The sequence below is a fragment of the Salvia splendens genome, chromosome 3 (genome assembly GCF_004379255.2).
Source record: "Salvia splendens isolate huo1 chromosome 3, SspV2, whole genome shotgun sequence".
NCBI classification, from domain to species: Eukaryota; Viridiplantae; Streptophyta; class Magnoliopsida; order Lamiales; family Lamiaceae; genus Salvia; species Salvia splendens.
This window is the reverse complement of record NC_056034.1, coordinates 4,024,826-4,042,444: the sequence shown is the minus strand read 5'-3', so window position 1 is coordinate 4,042,444 and position 17,619 is coordinate 4,024,826. Positions and strand designations below refer to the sequence as shown.

Here is a 17,619-nt window from a genome sequence, read left to right as displayed (position 1 = left end):
ACAAACACCCTGTGGATCAGTTTGTTTGCCACTCCGGCTTGGATGACAATGGCGTCTTGGTGAGGAGAGATGGCCGGGACGGGATCAGCATCCGAGAACGTAATCACTTCGTCCTGCTTCAGCCTTTTATGCGTTGGCTCTTCTCGATTGGAGCCTCTGCGCTCTGACTTCAGGGACGACTTGGTCTTCCCGGCAGGGAGAGCGTCAATAGTCAGGATTACTCCATCATATTGCGGCTCGTCATCGTCTTCGGGATCCGGCTGCCTTTTCGGATCCTGAGGAGCGCAGTTCGCACCTCTCTGCTTCTTATTCTTCTTTGACTGCTTGCTTTGGTATTTTTTCAATGTCCCTGCCCTCACAAGAACATCGATACCTGCAGCCAAGTTTCTGCACTCCTCGGTATCGTGACCGTGGTCTTGATGGTAGGAGCAGTAGTTATCCTGGGGTCGGCGCGCGGCAGATTTCGTCATCCGCTTTGGCTTTTCGAACAGGTCAGAGTGTAGTTCGAAAATTTCCGCTCTCGGCTTGTTCAGCGGTACGAACTGAGCGGGCGGCTTCTCGGGATTGAGACGGGGTCCCAATCTGTCTTGCACCGGAGTCCTTTGAATCCTTTCAAAAGGAGTTCGGCGAGGATGTCCCTGATCGCCAAAAGGAGTTCGGCGAGGATGTCCCTGATCGCTATGATCGGGCTTCCTCCTGTCTCCTCGGGACGATGAGCTGTCTAACGACCGTTTACGACGGTCTGCCTCATCGGCCCGGGAGTACTGGTCCGCAATGTCCCACATTTCCTGAGCTGTCTGCGGACCGCACTCAACGAGCTTCCTGTAGAGAGCTCCGGGCAGGATTCCATTTTGGAATGCCGAGATGACAAGCAGATCGTTGAGATCGTCTACTTGCAGGCATTCCTTGTGGAATCTTGTCATAAAGTCGCTGATTTTTTCGTCGCGACCTTGACGAATGGAAAGCAGCTGAGCCGAAGTGATTCGGGCTTCCGCTTTCTGAAAGAACCTCCTGTGGAAGGCATCCATTAGATCTCGGTAAGATCTGATGCTGCCCTGGGGGAGGCTATCGAACCACCTTCTCGCGTTCCCGATGAGCAGCTCGGGAAACAGCTTGCACATGTGGACCTCGTTGAGACCCTGGTTCGCCATGTTATACTGATAGCGCCCCAAGAAATCGTGAGGGTCCACGAGCCCGTCGTAAGTCATCGACGGAGTTCGGTAGTTCTGTGGTAGGGGAGTTCGGGTGATGTCGTCCGAGAACGGAGTCTTCAGTGCTCCGTACACGGCGAATCCGATATCTCGTCGGTATGGAGGAGATTGAGTTCTCCTGTGATTCCGGTACCGAGGAAGAGCAGGAATATGTCGGGGTTGAGGATTCTTCTTCCTGGAAGACACGGCACTACTGCGGTAGTGACTTTCATGTCTGGATGAGGAAGGAGAATCCTCCGCTTTCGTCTTCGGCTCTTGGCTCTTTTGCAGGAAGGCTAAGAACTCATCCTGCTTCTCAGCCAAGAACAGCTTGACAGCCTCATTCAAATCAGGCTGCTGGGAAGACTCAGTGGGACGATTTTTGGAGCGGCCTGTTCCTTCGCCATGAGAACTGGTGGTGGATTTATCCCTAGGCTGTTTTCCAGACCTATGGGATGGATTGGCTTCCTCCTGGTTCTCACGGGCAGGAATACGGGTACTCTGCGATCTGGTATGCATTTTTTGGGTGGAAAAAAATGGATCAAAAATTCGCTTTATCACAAATTTTGTTCTCTGCTTCCCACAGACGGCGCCAGTGATGGATCCGCGAATTTCTGATGTTAGTAATTGCTGGTAGAGAATGAAAACTACGACACAAAGAATTTACGTGGTTCGATTTACTGAAGTAAATCTACGTCCACGGGAAGAAGGGAGGGCAAGATTGTATTGCTTGATCTGTTTTCTACAGCTTACAAATACAAACTTGCTATTTGCTATTTTATCTCTAGAGAGCTTAACCTTCTTCTATCTGATCTAAGTTCTATTTATATCTTGAACTAAGATCGTGGCTTGCATCACCACCCTAAGTCGTGGATGTCGTGTAGGTCATGGCCTAAGATCGTGGATGTAGCGTAGGTCATGGCCTACGATCGTGGCCTGAGTTGACACCACGTGGTAGTGGGTGTGTTGGACATCCTGTATGGGTCCACTAACTCCTTGTTCGGTCGAATACTGAGACCGAACTGCTTTGGTTGCCGATCTGAGAGTAGAGCTTGATGCCGACCTGAGAGCAGAGCTTGATAGGATGGCTTTTACCGAGCTGTAGGCTGAGGCCGAACTCTTTGGTAATGCCGAACTCATACTCTTCCTTGGGCTTTGGGCTGATGGGCCGTCATTGCTGTTGGGCTTGTTTAGTACGCACCCCATCACAAACTTTTTGGGTTATAAAATTTCGTCGCTAACTGGATAATCCTAATACTTCTGATTTGAATCTCACCTGTAAGACTTATCGGATTAAACATTTTTCAAAAAAATTAACCATCATAATTATTTTCTCTTTGATTCCATATATTGATATATGTGTGCTATGGTGACATTCATGGGAGGACCCAAAGTGTAAGGGGAGGGGCTTAAGCCCTCAATGAAATATATTTTTAAACTTTTTTCTATTTATTTTTTTTGAAATTTAGTCAAGTTTAGTGTAAGTTATAGTGTAAAAGCCCCTACAAATTATCTAAATTATTCAAAAATATACATCAAAATAAAATTTAGAAATCTCAGCCCCTATGGATGATTATTTCTGCGTCCGCCCTGGTGACATTATAGTTAAAATGACAACCAAGGCAAGCAATATGCAATACATACGCAAGCAATCTGTGATACACAGGCAAGTCACTCGGCATATGGTTCCAAACAATCTGCGATACAAAATCAAAGCACTATGGTGACACCATAGTTAAAATGACAACCTAGGCAAGCAATCTGCGATACATAGGCAAGCAACTCGGCATATGGTTCCAAGCAATCTGCGATGCGAAATCAAAGCACTATGGTGACAACATAGTTAAAATGACAACCTAGACAAGCAATTTGCGAACATATGCAAGCAACTCAGCATATGGTTCCAAGAAATCTGCGATGCGAAATAATATATAATCAAGCAATCTACGATGCATAGACAAACAAACCTACCACGTGACAGGTTAAGGTTAAATCTGCTCTTAAATCTAAGGGTCATCATTGATGGTAGATTGTCATTTTAATTTAGATTGTCATTTTAGCATAACCCTATTGATATATAGTATAAACAATAAATATATACAAAAAGATGGATATAAATCATACTCCCTTTGTCGACCAAATATAGTTTCATTGGTGGACGACACGAGTTTTTAATACTCCAGTAGGAGAGAAAATTGGTAAATATAAAAGAGAAAAGGATAAATTTGGTAAAGTATGAAATAGAAAAAAAATGTGAATAAAGTAGGAGAGATAGATAGAAAAGGCGAGTTATAAAATGAAAGTAACTTTTCATTTTTAGTATAAGTCTAATTTTGATGGATGGTCGAAAATGAAAAGATGAGGCGTTTTTTCATGAACGGGGGAGTATGATAATTATAGATTCAGAAATCCCATTAAAGACAAAATATAACAGGGAATGAAACATTTAGAAGAGAAAGTGTGATTGAATGACTCACTCCGTTTCAAAAAAATAAGGACATTTGGGATGACACGGAAATTAATGCATAATTGGTAAAAGAAAGAGAGATGGGGAGAATGATAGTTAAAATGGTGTTTTAGAGTGTCCACTATAAGGCGGACACGCCCAATAGCCCCGCCCCAATTTTTGTCCATAGCTCCAATTTTGTTGTCCATAGCCCAAAAATTCTATTTCCGCCACTATAGTGGACACCTCCAATAGCCCTCAAATTTTATAATCAATTTTCATTTTTAAATATTTTTAGTTTCAATCAAATGTAATTTAAATAATCGCAGTGTAAATAACTAGAATACGAGGTAATTAGGGCCGAATATTCGTTGTATTGCAAACCGATAAAATTATACAACGAATAATTAAAATAAAATACAACTACAAAACTCCGCCACCGTCTACTCGGGTGATTCCTGAGAGTCGGGTGATTCGTCGTCTCATCGGTGCATTTTTTAGAGAGTGGTTGTGTAGATAGTGAGTGGAGGGATTTTGTGAAAATGGTGATAAATAGGTGGTGGAGAGTGGTATTTATAGAGAAAAAAACAAAAAAAAATTGAAATTGGCGCCGCATGCGCCGCGGCGGATGTCGCCACTATGGTCGCCGCGTCTATAGGCGCGGCTATGCCCCCCCCTGCCGCGTCCTAGCCCTGCACCCGGCGATCGCCCGTCCGCCCCCCATCGCCACGCCCGCCGCGTCCACCCCCGGGGCGGACGACCTTGCCACTATAGCCCGCCCGCCGCCCGCCGCCCGCCCGTGGACGCGGCTATAGCCGCGTCCACTCCATAGTGGATACCCTTATGGATAGTGAGACCCATATTATTATTATTAATGTTTAATGATGGACCTTAGTGGTATAAGTTGTTGTACCCCATTATATAATGTCCATATTTACTTTTTCGTTTTAAGTAAGTGGGCTCCACTTTACACTAACTCATTACTCTCACATTCTAATATGAAATCAATATAAAATGAGACTCGTATTCCACCAACTTTTTCACCTCAATTTTCTTCACATTTCTTAAACCCGCATCGGATAAAAGTGAGAATTTAAATCGTGGATGGAGGGAGTAAATAAATTGATGTATATGGGTAATGAGTTTGAGAGAATCCTTCATAAATGGAAGCGGATATTTTTATAAGACGAATAAAAAGAAAAGTATCCTTATTTTTATCGGACGGATGAAGTAGTGATTTACTTCCCCAAAGAAAAATGTGATATTGAGACAACAAAAAAATGAAAATGTGACTGCCTTTGAACGAAGAGAGTATCTTTTATCCCTTTCATTGCGTTAGTGCATAATCATATTAACATATTTCACCCACAATGTACAACAAAGCTTTTATTAGATGGAAAACACTTTGACAGCGAGCACTTCGGCTGGACAACAGTTTTTGCACTAGAACACTAATGACTTTGGCAGTGGCAGAAGAATGGGTCAAGGACTGTTAGGGATGAGCACTCGAACTGAATAGTCCGAATTTATATTCGGATTGCAGTTTTACAGCCCTAATCCTATAATATATCGAGCAGGTTATTCGAGCTGACCATTGGATTTCGGACTAACTTGACATTCCTGCAAACTACGTTAATTCTTGTTGGAAAAATAATGAATAAATGTTCAATTTTGGTTGGATACCAAACCTCCAAGATTGTGTAAATTTAAATAAACTTAGATGTAATATTCCAAATATATAGGATTTTATGAAACTAAAATATACTCATGTTTTATAGAAACTTTATAGAAACCTAAATAGAATTGGATTTTTCATTATTTTTAATAAAAAAAGTAAAGGGAATATTTTCGTATGATTTAGGTTAATTAGCGTTAATGGGCTCATTAAGTAATTAGTCATTACGTCTAATTAGAAAAATGAATATACATACTCCGTGTATGAATTATGATTTTGACTAGCCATTAATTGGCCAATTAATTATTACTCTGTTACCGTTGACTAACAAGGAAGTCAGTTTTGACCAATTAGACGTTTCCTAATTAATTGTTTAAATAGTTATTTTATGGAAAGGACTTTCGTGATTATAATTAGGGTTTATATTCCATATTAAATCAAACACATAACAGAAAATACATTCTCCGTGTATAATTTTGACTAGCCATTAATTGGCCAATTAATTAGTACTCTATTACCGTTGACTAACAAGGAAGCCAGTTTTGAGTTTTGACCAACTAGACAGTTTGTTGGTCATATTAATGAAAATGGCGTTTCCTAATTAAGTGTGTAAACTTTAAATAGTCAATTTGATGGAAAGGAATTAGGGTTTATCTTTATATTAAATCAAACACATAACAGAAAATAAGTAAACTAGAAAAAGATAAAAAAAAAGAATCTTTAGAGTTGTGCCCGTTCAATCAAAGAAGAGAGTTCAATGAGGTTTTATTCTATAGATCGTCAAAGTAATTTTTTGATCCGACTATGACTCAAATTAATTATGTGAAATAAGTACATTTTATTCAATGATCCTATATGAATTATATTCATTTCCGTTCTCGAATACATGAATTAAATAATATCCCACATAAAAAGACACCCCTACATAACTATTCAACTACTAATCTGAAAATTTAAATCCATAAATTAACAGATAACATAGTGTTATTAGATATCAAATAATATCTCTCAAAATGGTAAATGTAGAAAATATTAGCCACTTGATTGTGTAACAAATAAATCTAACCATTTTTTATCTCGTCAAAATTATCTTTGAAATTAAATTTCTACATAACTATTCAATTTAAATTACTTTTTTTACAAAATATATAGTACTATAAAATTAATTATAGATTTACAAAGATTCTACGAATATTTTAATTGAGTGGAAGGAAATTATAATATTTTTTCATAATATCGTCGACAAAGCAATTTAATATCGACATATACAATATCATCTACACTCTATGTACCAATATCAACTACACATCAATACAGTATAACCAACATAGCTATTCAACACACATCAATACAATATAACCAACATAGCGATTCAACACATGCTTCACAATATCGTTAACTCTATGTAACAATATCACATCACTAAGTATAACGGGATTAGTAATTCTATGTTAAGGAAATTATTCGCACTAAAACAAATCATTAAAGTGAATTTTTAAATTTTATTTATCTCAATGATCGATATTTATTCTAAGGGATGAGTAATCAGCGTGAAATATGACAAAATTATTCCAATTAATATATATACAACGTTAATTTATCAGCACTCCTAAGCCCAACACAGCAACCAAAAAACATAGAAAAACAAAATACTAATAATTAAAATTGCCATTAATATCTGGTTGATTAAAAATAACCTAAACCATAAAAACCCTTTTTTGCCGGATTGATTATCCACAATTATATTTGACGATTACGCATTTCAACAAACAAATGAAATAAATGAATTATAGAACTAAAATTAATTAATCAATCCCCTCTTCGCAACGAAAAAGATGAATTACCCATTTTAGCCTTTCCATTCGATGCACTGCGAAGTAGGCCTTGATTTGTCCGGACCAGCTTTGAGTGGGCAGGGCGTGTCTACGGGCAGCACCATACAGTTATACTGTAGACAAATCGACGAGCTCAGAGGAATCGCCACCGTCGGTTTAATCTCGATCCCGCTCAAAAAATTATGCTGTAAATACAACACTTGAATGCTGCCCTCCAATAACCGGTCCACCATGCTACTCGGCACCCGCCCCGTGAACCGGTTATTGTTCATGTACAAATTCCCAACGGTCGACAGCATCGGCGATACTTCCCCCGACAGCCGGTTAAAGCTCAGATCCACCGTTGCGATCGTAACTTGATCAACCGGTTCGATCGGGCCAGAGAACTGGTTTCTCTGCAGCTGAAGGTTGCTGATCGGGAAACTGAAAAGCTCGGCCGGGATTGAACCGGTCATCTGGTTCATGCTTAGATCGAGGTAGTTTAATTGGTTCAAACCGGAAAAAGCCCGGTCTAACGAACCGGAAAGGCGGTTCGATGCGAGTGATATGTATTGGAGCGATGAGGGGAACCGGAGCGAGGAGATTGAACCGGATAGGTTGTTGTGCTTTAAGTCGAGGCGGGCTAGCTGGTGAGAGACAAAAGGAGGAATCGGGCCGGTGAGGTGATTGTTGCTGAGAACCACATTGGCCAGCGCCGGCAACGCGCCGACGGGGCGGGGTATGGATCCGGTGAGCTGGTTGAAGCTGAGGTCGAGGGTCTGTAGCTGCCGGAGCTGGCCGAGTCCCGCCGGAATATCGCCGGAGATGAAATTGCGGCTGATGGCGAGGAATCTGAGGGACTTGAGCTGGAAGAGAGTGCGGGGGAGCGGGCCGACGACCCGACCCGGGACGATGGTGAGCTCTGCTAATGCCGAGAGCTTGCCGATAGCCGGGTCGATCCGGCCCGACAGCCCGGGTGACCCGGCCCGTGGGTCGCCGAGGTTGAGGGCGATCACGCGGTCGGCGTCGCAGAAGACGCCGGAGAAACTGCAGGGTTCCGCCGTGAAATCCCAGGAAGAGAAATAGTTGGAGCCCGGCAAATCGTTCAAGCTCTTTCTGACCGATTGTAGTGCCAGGAAATCATTCGGGTCTAGCAACGCATTTGCTAGAAGCCCGCATTGCAGTAGCAGAATCAGGCATGCCGAAATTGTAGAGAGATAAGCAGTGTGCATCCTGCAGATATATTGTTGTCGGCGATGTGTTTCTCTCTCTACTTGCAGGTTTGAGAGAGATAGAAAGAGGTGTGATCAAGATGAAGAAAATGGTGGGGGTTTTGATGGTTTTGGGAGAAGGGGAGTGAATGGAAATGTGGTGCGGTTTGTTGTTGTCTAGCTCTCTCACTATCTCAGGTTTATGTTGTCGTTGTGTTTTCTCTGTCTACTGTGTGTAGCGGGTTTTTTGCGGTGATAACATGACGGTTCACTTCTTATTTCATTTTCACCAATATTTTTAATGAAGAGTGTGAATAATTTAATGAGGGAGGTTTGGAGGGCAAACGGTTGTCCGAGCCTACGTGGTAATAAGACCTGAGGCTCGGACTGACACCTCACTTTGGGTTTCGTGACGTGGAATTGGAACCTTTATTATTTATAACGATGATGCGCATTTGTCATTCTATAGTCTATACGTTATTGCATAATTGAAGAAATTGAATAATCTTATGTCAGAGTTCTCTGATTAAATAAATAAAATGTTATGTACACAGTTCGCAAATCAGACTAGAAGTAAATTACTCCGTATATGTTAGCTTACTGCTTACCTAACCAAAAATTTATTTGGTTAGATTATCAATTTTATAGTATAATTTAAAAATATGTTTTGCAATACTCCCTCCGTCATATCATAGGTTACTCGCACTTTTCTTTTTAGGTCATAATTTGAGATTGATTTTTTTAGTACAATTAAATTAATCTTTGATGAATTGTAATAAGAAATCACTTAATTAACCATCAAAGATCTAGAGTTCGAGTCCTTCTTGGCACGACCTTTAAATTTATATTTATTTAACCCATTAAAAGAAAAAGAAGAAGAGAACACTTAATTAATTACTATAATATATAAATTAAATATTATAATTCTTAGAAATAATGTAAGTAGTGTCACGCCCGCATTTTCTAAGGATAGAAAACACGGTTGATCGCGACTAGGAGAGGATTAAAGAAGCGGGGAAGAAAGGGGAAAAACAACACAACTCGACCATAGCTCGAAACAAATGGGAATAGCTCGAATAAAATCAGAGTATCTCAACAATCAACAACTCAAAAATGAATACTATCTCAACAATACAAGAACTCAAAAGAAGGACAACTACTTAGCGGAAGCATTTGAGAGAAGGAATATGCCACGTGTGAAGACATGACACATTCTACACACTTAACTTTCTTCAACGGTCTTGCTCAACACCCACCGCACCCGTCACGCTCAACCTGCAATTTTTAAAAGAAAAGCAGGGTTGAGTACTTGATGCACTCAGTGGACTCATGCCGAAAACATTTTATAAAAGTATTTATCATTTTCACATAAAAAAAATATACTTAGGGCATTGCCCTTATTTAAAAAGAAAGCCCACCTCAAACGCTTAACTCCTCAACACTTTCTTGTTCCAACCGCAACAACGTGCACAAGTTCACCCTTTTTGAAGTATCATGATATGCAAAATTAGACTTTGCAAAAATAATAAATTTAACAATGTAAGCATCCTAAGTGTGTGCTCTATTTATCCCCTTTCTCTTTTCTTAGCAAAACCTCATATGTCAAACTTGTTCCAACATCACTCGAAAATTAAGAATTCGGACTCATCAATTATATACAACGGTACCAGGCATCACTTTAAATCTTTTGATCATCACTAAACTGATATAAGCCAATTATGTAAATTCCAACCACACATGAATTTAAATTACCCAAGCTCAAAAGGTCAATCCTAGTAAATCAATTAAAAAAAATGAAAAAGAGTTTGTAACTTAAAATACTCCCAAACACCACGCATATACTCCTTTCACCAAAACATGTATATATATACATATTAATATCAATTTCCCACTTTAAAACTATTATACACTAAAACTAATTGAGCTCATCAAATAATATAATTAGTACTGCCTCAACCAATTAAAACAAAAATGAAAGAAAAGAGTCAGCAACATATATTTTTTTAACTCCCAGCCACCTTCCTTTTAAAACTAGCAAAACACATAACTTATTAAAATACTCCCAACCAAACATACGTACATATTGCTATAAAAAGGAAAAAGAGAAGTGGTACTATTTAAAAGTATACTCCCACATGCATCCCTACACGTCTATACTCCCTTCCAGCACACGTATATGTACAAAAAGAAACAAAAAGGAACTGCATACCCCCTACCGACAACGTATCTCTCTCCGTGTCAATTCGTTGCCGCTGCCGTCTCCTCCGAGCCGTTGTTGGGATTGCCATCGCCGTCGCACCCCTTTTTCTCCCCTCATCTCTCGGTTTTCTTCTCTCCAAAATTGGATGTGTGATTTTTTTTTTTTTTTTAAATTAACTTCATATATTTATATCATATATATGAAGGAGGAAATTACAAATCAACTACTATAACAAGGAGGAAAGACAAATTACGCAACCCAGGGTTCGAACTCGAGACCTCCAGGATGGACGCGGTATCCAGCACCCTTTACCGCTAGGCCAAGGGGCTTGGATAAAATTGGATGTGTGATTGTTACTAGGGTTTTGAATTAAAGTGGGTAAAGAGTTATTATTGTGTGAACGTGGGATATATATAGACAAACTAATAGATATTGATGGATTTGGTGGTTGGAGAGATTTTAGGGAGTAGAGATATGGGGAAATCGTTTGGTGATAAGGTTTGGAGATATATATTTGACCAAGTCAACTAGGAAAAGATTTAATTAGATTTATTTTATTTTATTTGATTTTTTTTTCTCTTTTTTTTTCGGGGTGTTACAAGTAGTTTGTGTGTTTTCGCACCGTTAATGTAATGATAACTTAAATTTATTGTTTACTTTATTTCTAGTTTTATATGCGTGCAAAAAAGTTACAAATGAAAATCATAACCTTAAATTAAATCAAAAACAAAATTTATTAACATTACGTTAAATGTATGAAATTATGACTGATTATATAGTTTCGTTCTTATACTTATTTTACCATTTTTAATGACTACATGAATAATTATATTAGATATATAAGTAGCTAATAATAAGAAAACAACATAAAAATTAATTATTATATTAAATTATCTTTAACATATATTAAAAAAAACTCTAAAATCAAAATACAATAAAATAATTATTACATACTCCATTCATTCCAAGATAAGCGAAACACTTCTTTTAAGCATGAAACTTAAGAAAATAAAATTTAAAGAGTTAAAGTACAAGAGAGTAAAGTATAAGAGAGAAAAGTAGAGAAACAAAGTGAGAATAAAGTAGGTGGATAATAAATTAGGAGAGATGATTTTTTCCTGAAAAAAGGAAATGGTTCACTTATAATTGAACATCCCAAAAAGGAATATAATTCGCTTATCCTTGGACGAAGAGAGTATATTTTATATTATATATTAAATTATTCTTAAAAATGGAAATATAAAAAGGATGAAAAAAAATTATAGTTCACAGTGGAAGAATTTGGGTCAAATATATATGCGTTCATTATATTAAAGGTAATCTTAATTTCTGGAAAGTTTCCAAAATTTACAATAATGTCTATTTTCAGAAAATAATGGAAGTATTTAGTGGACTTCTATAGATTCATTTGTCAAAGTATTATTAGTTGAACATATCATATCACATTGCGCGCTTAGTATGTATTGAACGTTGAATTTTTTTTCTTATAACATTGACCATTATCGTTTGACCATTAATGTACTACTACAATAATCAATTATAGAACTTGAATAGGTATCCGTGCTCTTGCCAACGAGTATGGATGTGGGCCCGGACCCACTTTTACTCTCTGTCCTTAGGCAAAAGCACAACACTCACATCCGTGCTCTTCCGCAAGGACAAGCTCAAGGTTCCAACTATTCTATTATTCAATTTTAATATTTCCACAATATAAAAATGCATTAAAATTACCCGGAATACTATTACAAATTATAAAAAAAAATTACATATTTAAAATTCTAAAAATTAAAAATTACATAATTAAAATCCTAAAAATTTAAAATTACATAATTAAACTCCTAAAAATTTAAAATTACATAATTAAAAGCTAAAAATACCTTGTGGAAGACTATTCATCCGGCTCTACCCCCAATGTTCTTTGGAGACCCCGTATCATTGCCACATGCGATCGAAGTTGCTTGGGGATCATAGTTGACCTATCGCCCAAATTGAGTTGGGCCAAAACCCCCACAACGAGTTGGTGGGGGGTTGATGTGGCACAAAGAGAGCAGGAGCAGGAGCGGGAGTGGGATCGGGGGGGGATGGAGTCGTGGCGCGACGACGGTTGGCTGTCGACTTCTTCCTTCCTTGCGGTCAGCGTTGGGAACTACTCGGGCAGGCGTCGGGGCTACCCAAGTTAGCTCCAGCGAGCTGGGTGGACACCTCATCGGAGCCGGCGTCGGATAGGGATACCGACCTCGACCGTTTGCTGGAGGAGCTAGAGGAGGATGATATAGGGCTAGCAATTTTCGACACGACACGATAATCTGACACGAGTCCGCACGAAATTATTGGGTTGGGGTCAAGTCTTATTGGATTCGTGTCCTTATCGGGTTGACCCATTAAGAACCCGATAATTTCGGGTTGGGTTCGGGTCGGATGCGGGTCGGATACGGGTAACCCATTAAGAAATAATATTATTATTTTTATTATTATTTAAAAAATATATATTACTTTAATTTTTTAATTTCTTATAAATTAGGTTTAAATATTATAAAATGAATTTTAATTGTGTAAATTAGGTTAAAAATTAAGGTTTAATCGTGTAATATTAGGTTTTAATCGTGTAATATCAGGTTCGGGTTGTTATCGTGTCGTGTCAACCCATATTATATCGTGTTGATAACGGGTTCGTGTCGGGTGCGGGTCGTGTTCGGATTTGAAGGTAGCAGGTCGGGTTCGTGTTCGGATTTACAGTTTCCTTAACAGTTCGGGTTCAGGTTAGGCCTTATTGGGTTGGGTCATTATCAGGTTGACCCGATAACGACCCAATCCGCACGATTTGCCAGCCCTAGGATGACACGCCTCCCCTATACTTCTGATGCACACGCACCTCCTGCCAAACATTGAGGTACTTGAACGGTTTGTAGTGTTGGGATTGGTAGGTCGCCAACGCGGCACTGATGATGTCGACCTCGCTTCTGTTGCTGCCCACCGACCGCTCTTCCTGGATGTAATACCCCTAGAACTTTTGGATTTCTTCGTTGGCTCTGTATATGGCATTGTGCACCATACTCTCGTTGCGCTCGATTGTTCTAGCCGACCGGTTTTGATTGTACCGGCGACAGACGCGCCTCCAAAAATGGTCATCGGATTGATTCGTGTCAATCTCCGGATCTTTGAAGATAGACAAAAACGCTTTGAATAATTGATCCATCTCCCCCGGAGTGTACGGGGTGCGGACACCACGAGTAGGAAGATGAGGAGTTTGAGAGCTGCCGCTCCCTCCCGCTCTAGGTACGGGTGGTTCGGGTGCCCACCCGTATTGCCCATCGGGGGCATCTTGGGCGTCCACCGGGTAAGGCCGATAGCCACCCGGAGCTTGCGAACTTTGGGTTTGAAGAGGGGCCGAAAATTCCGTTTCCGGACTAGGAAATGGTTGCGAGTCGAACCATTCGTGGTTCCAACCGCGGGAGTCGGATGGGTGATCGCCGGAGCCAGACATTTTTTTGTTGTAAGAGTGAAAGAAAGATTGAGAATTGTAAGAATGGAAATGAGAGAATTTAGATGAGAATTGTGTAGTGTGGTGTGAAATTTTTTGTGTGGAAGTGAGGATATTTATAGATGAAAATGTGAATTTTGGGAGAAAAATTGAAAAATAAATTAAAAGTGGGGAGAAAACGGATATAATTTTTTGGAAAGTGGGAAAATATTTTTAAAAAAAAAAGAAAATTCCAACGGCATTGCCATTGGCTAATCAGGCACTGACACGTGTGCTGCTCGCTGGCACGGACGTACTCGATGCATCGAGCAGCGCTGCGCCGGAGGCAAGAGCGCAGCGGTTGGAGCGCCGCTGGTACGGACGGACGGACGGCGTGCTGTCACCGCTGCGGATGCTCTTATAGAAGTACGGTATGTATTTATCTCCATTCCCATTATTCATTAATCGTAGCCAGGTATGCATCTATTTTATTATAATGCCATGAATGATAATAGGAGTAGTACCTAAATGATGTACAATTATGACGGAGTGGCCTCATCATTAGATTCTTGAGCTACCAATGTCATTTATGCATGCCTAATATTAATAACCAATAAATTTTGTAATTAAACTAAACCTATATGGCGTGTGGTTCAAAAATTTATTTTATTGTAAATATTGAACCTATAAATCACTTTTAATAAATCTATGTCAGAATGAGTGGTATTTGTGCAATTGATTCGTCCTAATAAACTTTAGTATGGTTCCAAGTAATAATAATAATAATAAATAATAATAATAATATCTATATCTTTAATTCTTTTTATAGGTGTGTGGATCTAGTAGCAAAGTGGTTTATTGACATGGTCTAAATTGCCTTATTCAAACCCATAATAACGTGACTATTAAATTTTATAGGATTATTTATTTGCCAAGTGCAAAATAAACTTAATGATCCGTGATCACTAATCAATTTTTAACAAATGAACAATGAAATTTATATGAATTGATGTTTTACAGATAAAAACACATTACTGTATATCACAAAAATGTGGTACATGTTCCAAACTATATATTAAAACAAAGTTCAAACAAAATTATAACTGTAATTTTATTTCTAAAATTTGGTTAAAAAGACAGAATTCTAATCACCAATAAAGACAAGTGCACCAAAAATAAAATGTGCCTTCAATAAATCCAAGATTATTGTACAGCGGTTTAATTTTTAGAGTGCTGAAAACATGAATGCTTATTATTTGGAGTACTTCATAAAACTATTTTTAGTCTTCGGAATAGTGAAAATGATTATTGCCATTGCGATTAGGAGCTGTGCCAGAATTATTACATGCATTGTTTGTTGGTACTCCTTTGAACTGTTGGTAGTTGAATCAACAAACTGCCACCTATCTACTTTTCTCTCTTCTTTATTACTAGTAAGTATATTATTTTTTAAAATTTTCAAATACTTTATAGAAAAAAAATAGTTCTTCTCTTAAAAACAATTGAACAATTCATTAATTTTTACTCAAATAATCCTGAAATTTTCTCTCAAAATGTAAGTTGAAGTGTTTGTCGACACTTTGAATTGAATTAGTCGGACTACTTCGCGAGTTTCACCTGTATTATGTAGTTGGAGTTCTAATAAAAAACTTTTTTGAGATTGTAAATATATGTGGTTGATTAATAAGTGGAAGTGGAAGTATAGGGGTAATAAGAAATTAAGAATTGGTTATAAATTTATAATATAATTTGCCACTTCGAAAGAAATAATGTCAAACATCACTTCAATGATAATTGATAATGGAATTTATAACAAACTGTCATAACTTCTGTTTGCAGTCACACTTATGTATTGAGTGTATTAATTTCATTTCCTATACACTTTTTGAATTTTTGTTCATTTAACAAAAAAGTAAATATTAAGTAAAAAACAGTAAGATTGTCTATTCATACATAAATAAGAAGTGCCATTATTTATAAAAAGAACAATGCAAATATTGACATACGATTGTAACTGAATTGAGTAAAAAGTAATGAATGCAAAGTGTTCATGCAATAAAAGTGAATAAAGAAACAACGCAAATATTGACTATATGAATGTAACTAAATTTTGAGTAAAAAGTAATGAATGCAGAGTTTCTATTTTTATGGGATAGTGAGAAAGAATATCAATTTTTCTAAAATAAGTGTAAAAAAACGACTCTGCGTGGAGAGTATTATAATTGAAAGTCATCAAAATATAAATAGGTGTTACATAAAATAAAATTCTAGGAGTAGTTAATTCCCCATGTTTCACGTCTAAAAATTTGATGGATTGGGTTGTCGAAATAATTAAATAATATAAATGGCCCACTGTGGGTAAAAGGGCATAAATGGGTTGGATATAAGAAAATTTCTGAAAATTATTTTCAAGCTATCTCAGTTTATATACTTATTATTTTCAACATGTGTAGGTTTATATTATTAAAGTAACTGCATATTATAAATCAAATTCAAACTTTTCCATACCCCTTTATTTTCTTCCACCAAAAAAACAGGTTCAAACCCTTCACTTAACTAATTATTTTCTACTAAATGGGTTATTTTCTTATTAGTTTATTTATGATTCTAAAAATTTTCAAAGGTTGCGATTCTTCATATATAGAGGGTTAGTTTAGTTAGAGAAAATTATTGAGAATGCAAAGAAAGGGCATTTAATTGTATATATGAAACAATGTCGGTTATTTGGGGGCGAAATTAGAAACTTTTCATTGACTTTCGAAATGTAACACACAAATACAGAGATTATGTATGTATGTATGTATTCTAATTATATATAGGTTTTCTTTATTAGAATTCTACAGTACATTTTTTATTTTATTTTTATTTCTTTAAATCTGGATTTTTCTATAAAAATCGAGATATTTCTGTTATAACATATCTTAATTTTATCATATTTGACGGTATAATAGACATAAAAAAATTAATTTTTTTATCTAAAATGTATTTTACTAAACCATTAGTAAATGAACCATTTTTTTCTTAATTACGACATGCCACAATATTAGCTGAAAAACACTACTCTTTAGCTAATGTATTAGCCACAATATTAGCTGAAAAACACTACTCTTAATTAAACAAACGCCCATGAGCAGTAAAGCTGTGAAGCAGTACCATCTAGGCTAGGCATATTTGCTTGTAGAATATATCTACACATTCTTTCCTAACACTGTAAAAACAATGTAGATCATAATCGATTCCTTCGGTTACCAAGAATCCTCCACTTAATACAACAAAAGTTAGGCCAAGAATTATGGTCTTCGACTTAGGAGTCATATTTGAATTAACTCTCTTTTTATTTGGACCTAGCATCACACTCGATTTAATTTTATCATAATAAACATACTCTCTCCGTCGCACAAGAATATGCACTTTTATTTGGGTTTCTCCACTTTAACTATTTATTACTCCCTCCGTTCTGCAGTAGTGAAGTTGTTTCTTTCCGGCACGCGTTTAAGAAAAATTGTGTTAAATGAGATAAGTAAATGAAGAAAAAAGTAGGAAATGAAAAAAAGTAGAAAGTTTAAGAGAGAAAAAGGTAACACAGAGTAAAGAAATGTGTTGACTTTTACTAAAAAAGAAAA

General features: G+C 37.5%; 1 protein-coding gene across 1 annotated transcript; it reads right to left on the bottom strand.

The window, feature by feature from the left end:
- Positions 1–7,085: 7,085 nt before the first annotated feature.
- On the bottom strand, positions 7,086–8,608 carry LOC121793761 (LRR receptor-like serine/threonine-protein kinase ERL1). The gene has a single exon (XM_042191794.1). The coding sequence runs from the start codon at positions 8,355–8,357 to the stop codon at positions 7,161–7,163; it is 1,197 nt and encodes a 398-aa protein (XP_042047728.1). The 5' UTR covers positions 8,358–8,608; the 3' UTR covers positions 7,086–7,160.
- Between the last annotated feature and the right edge of the window lie 9,011 nt (positions 8,609–17,619).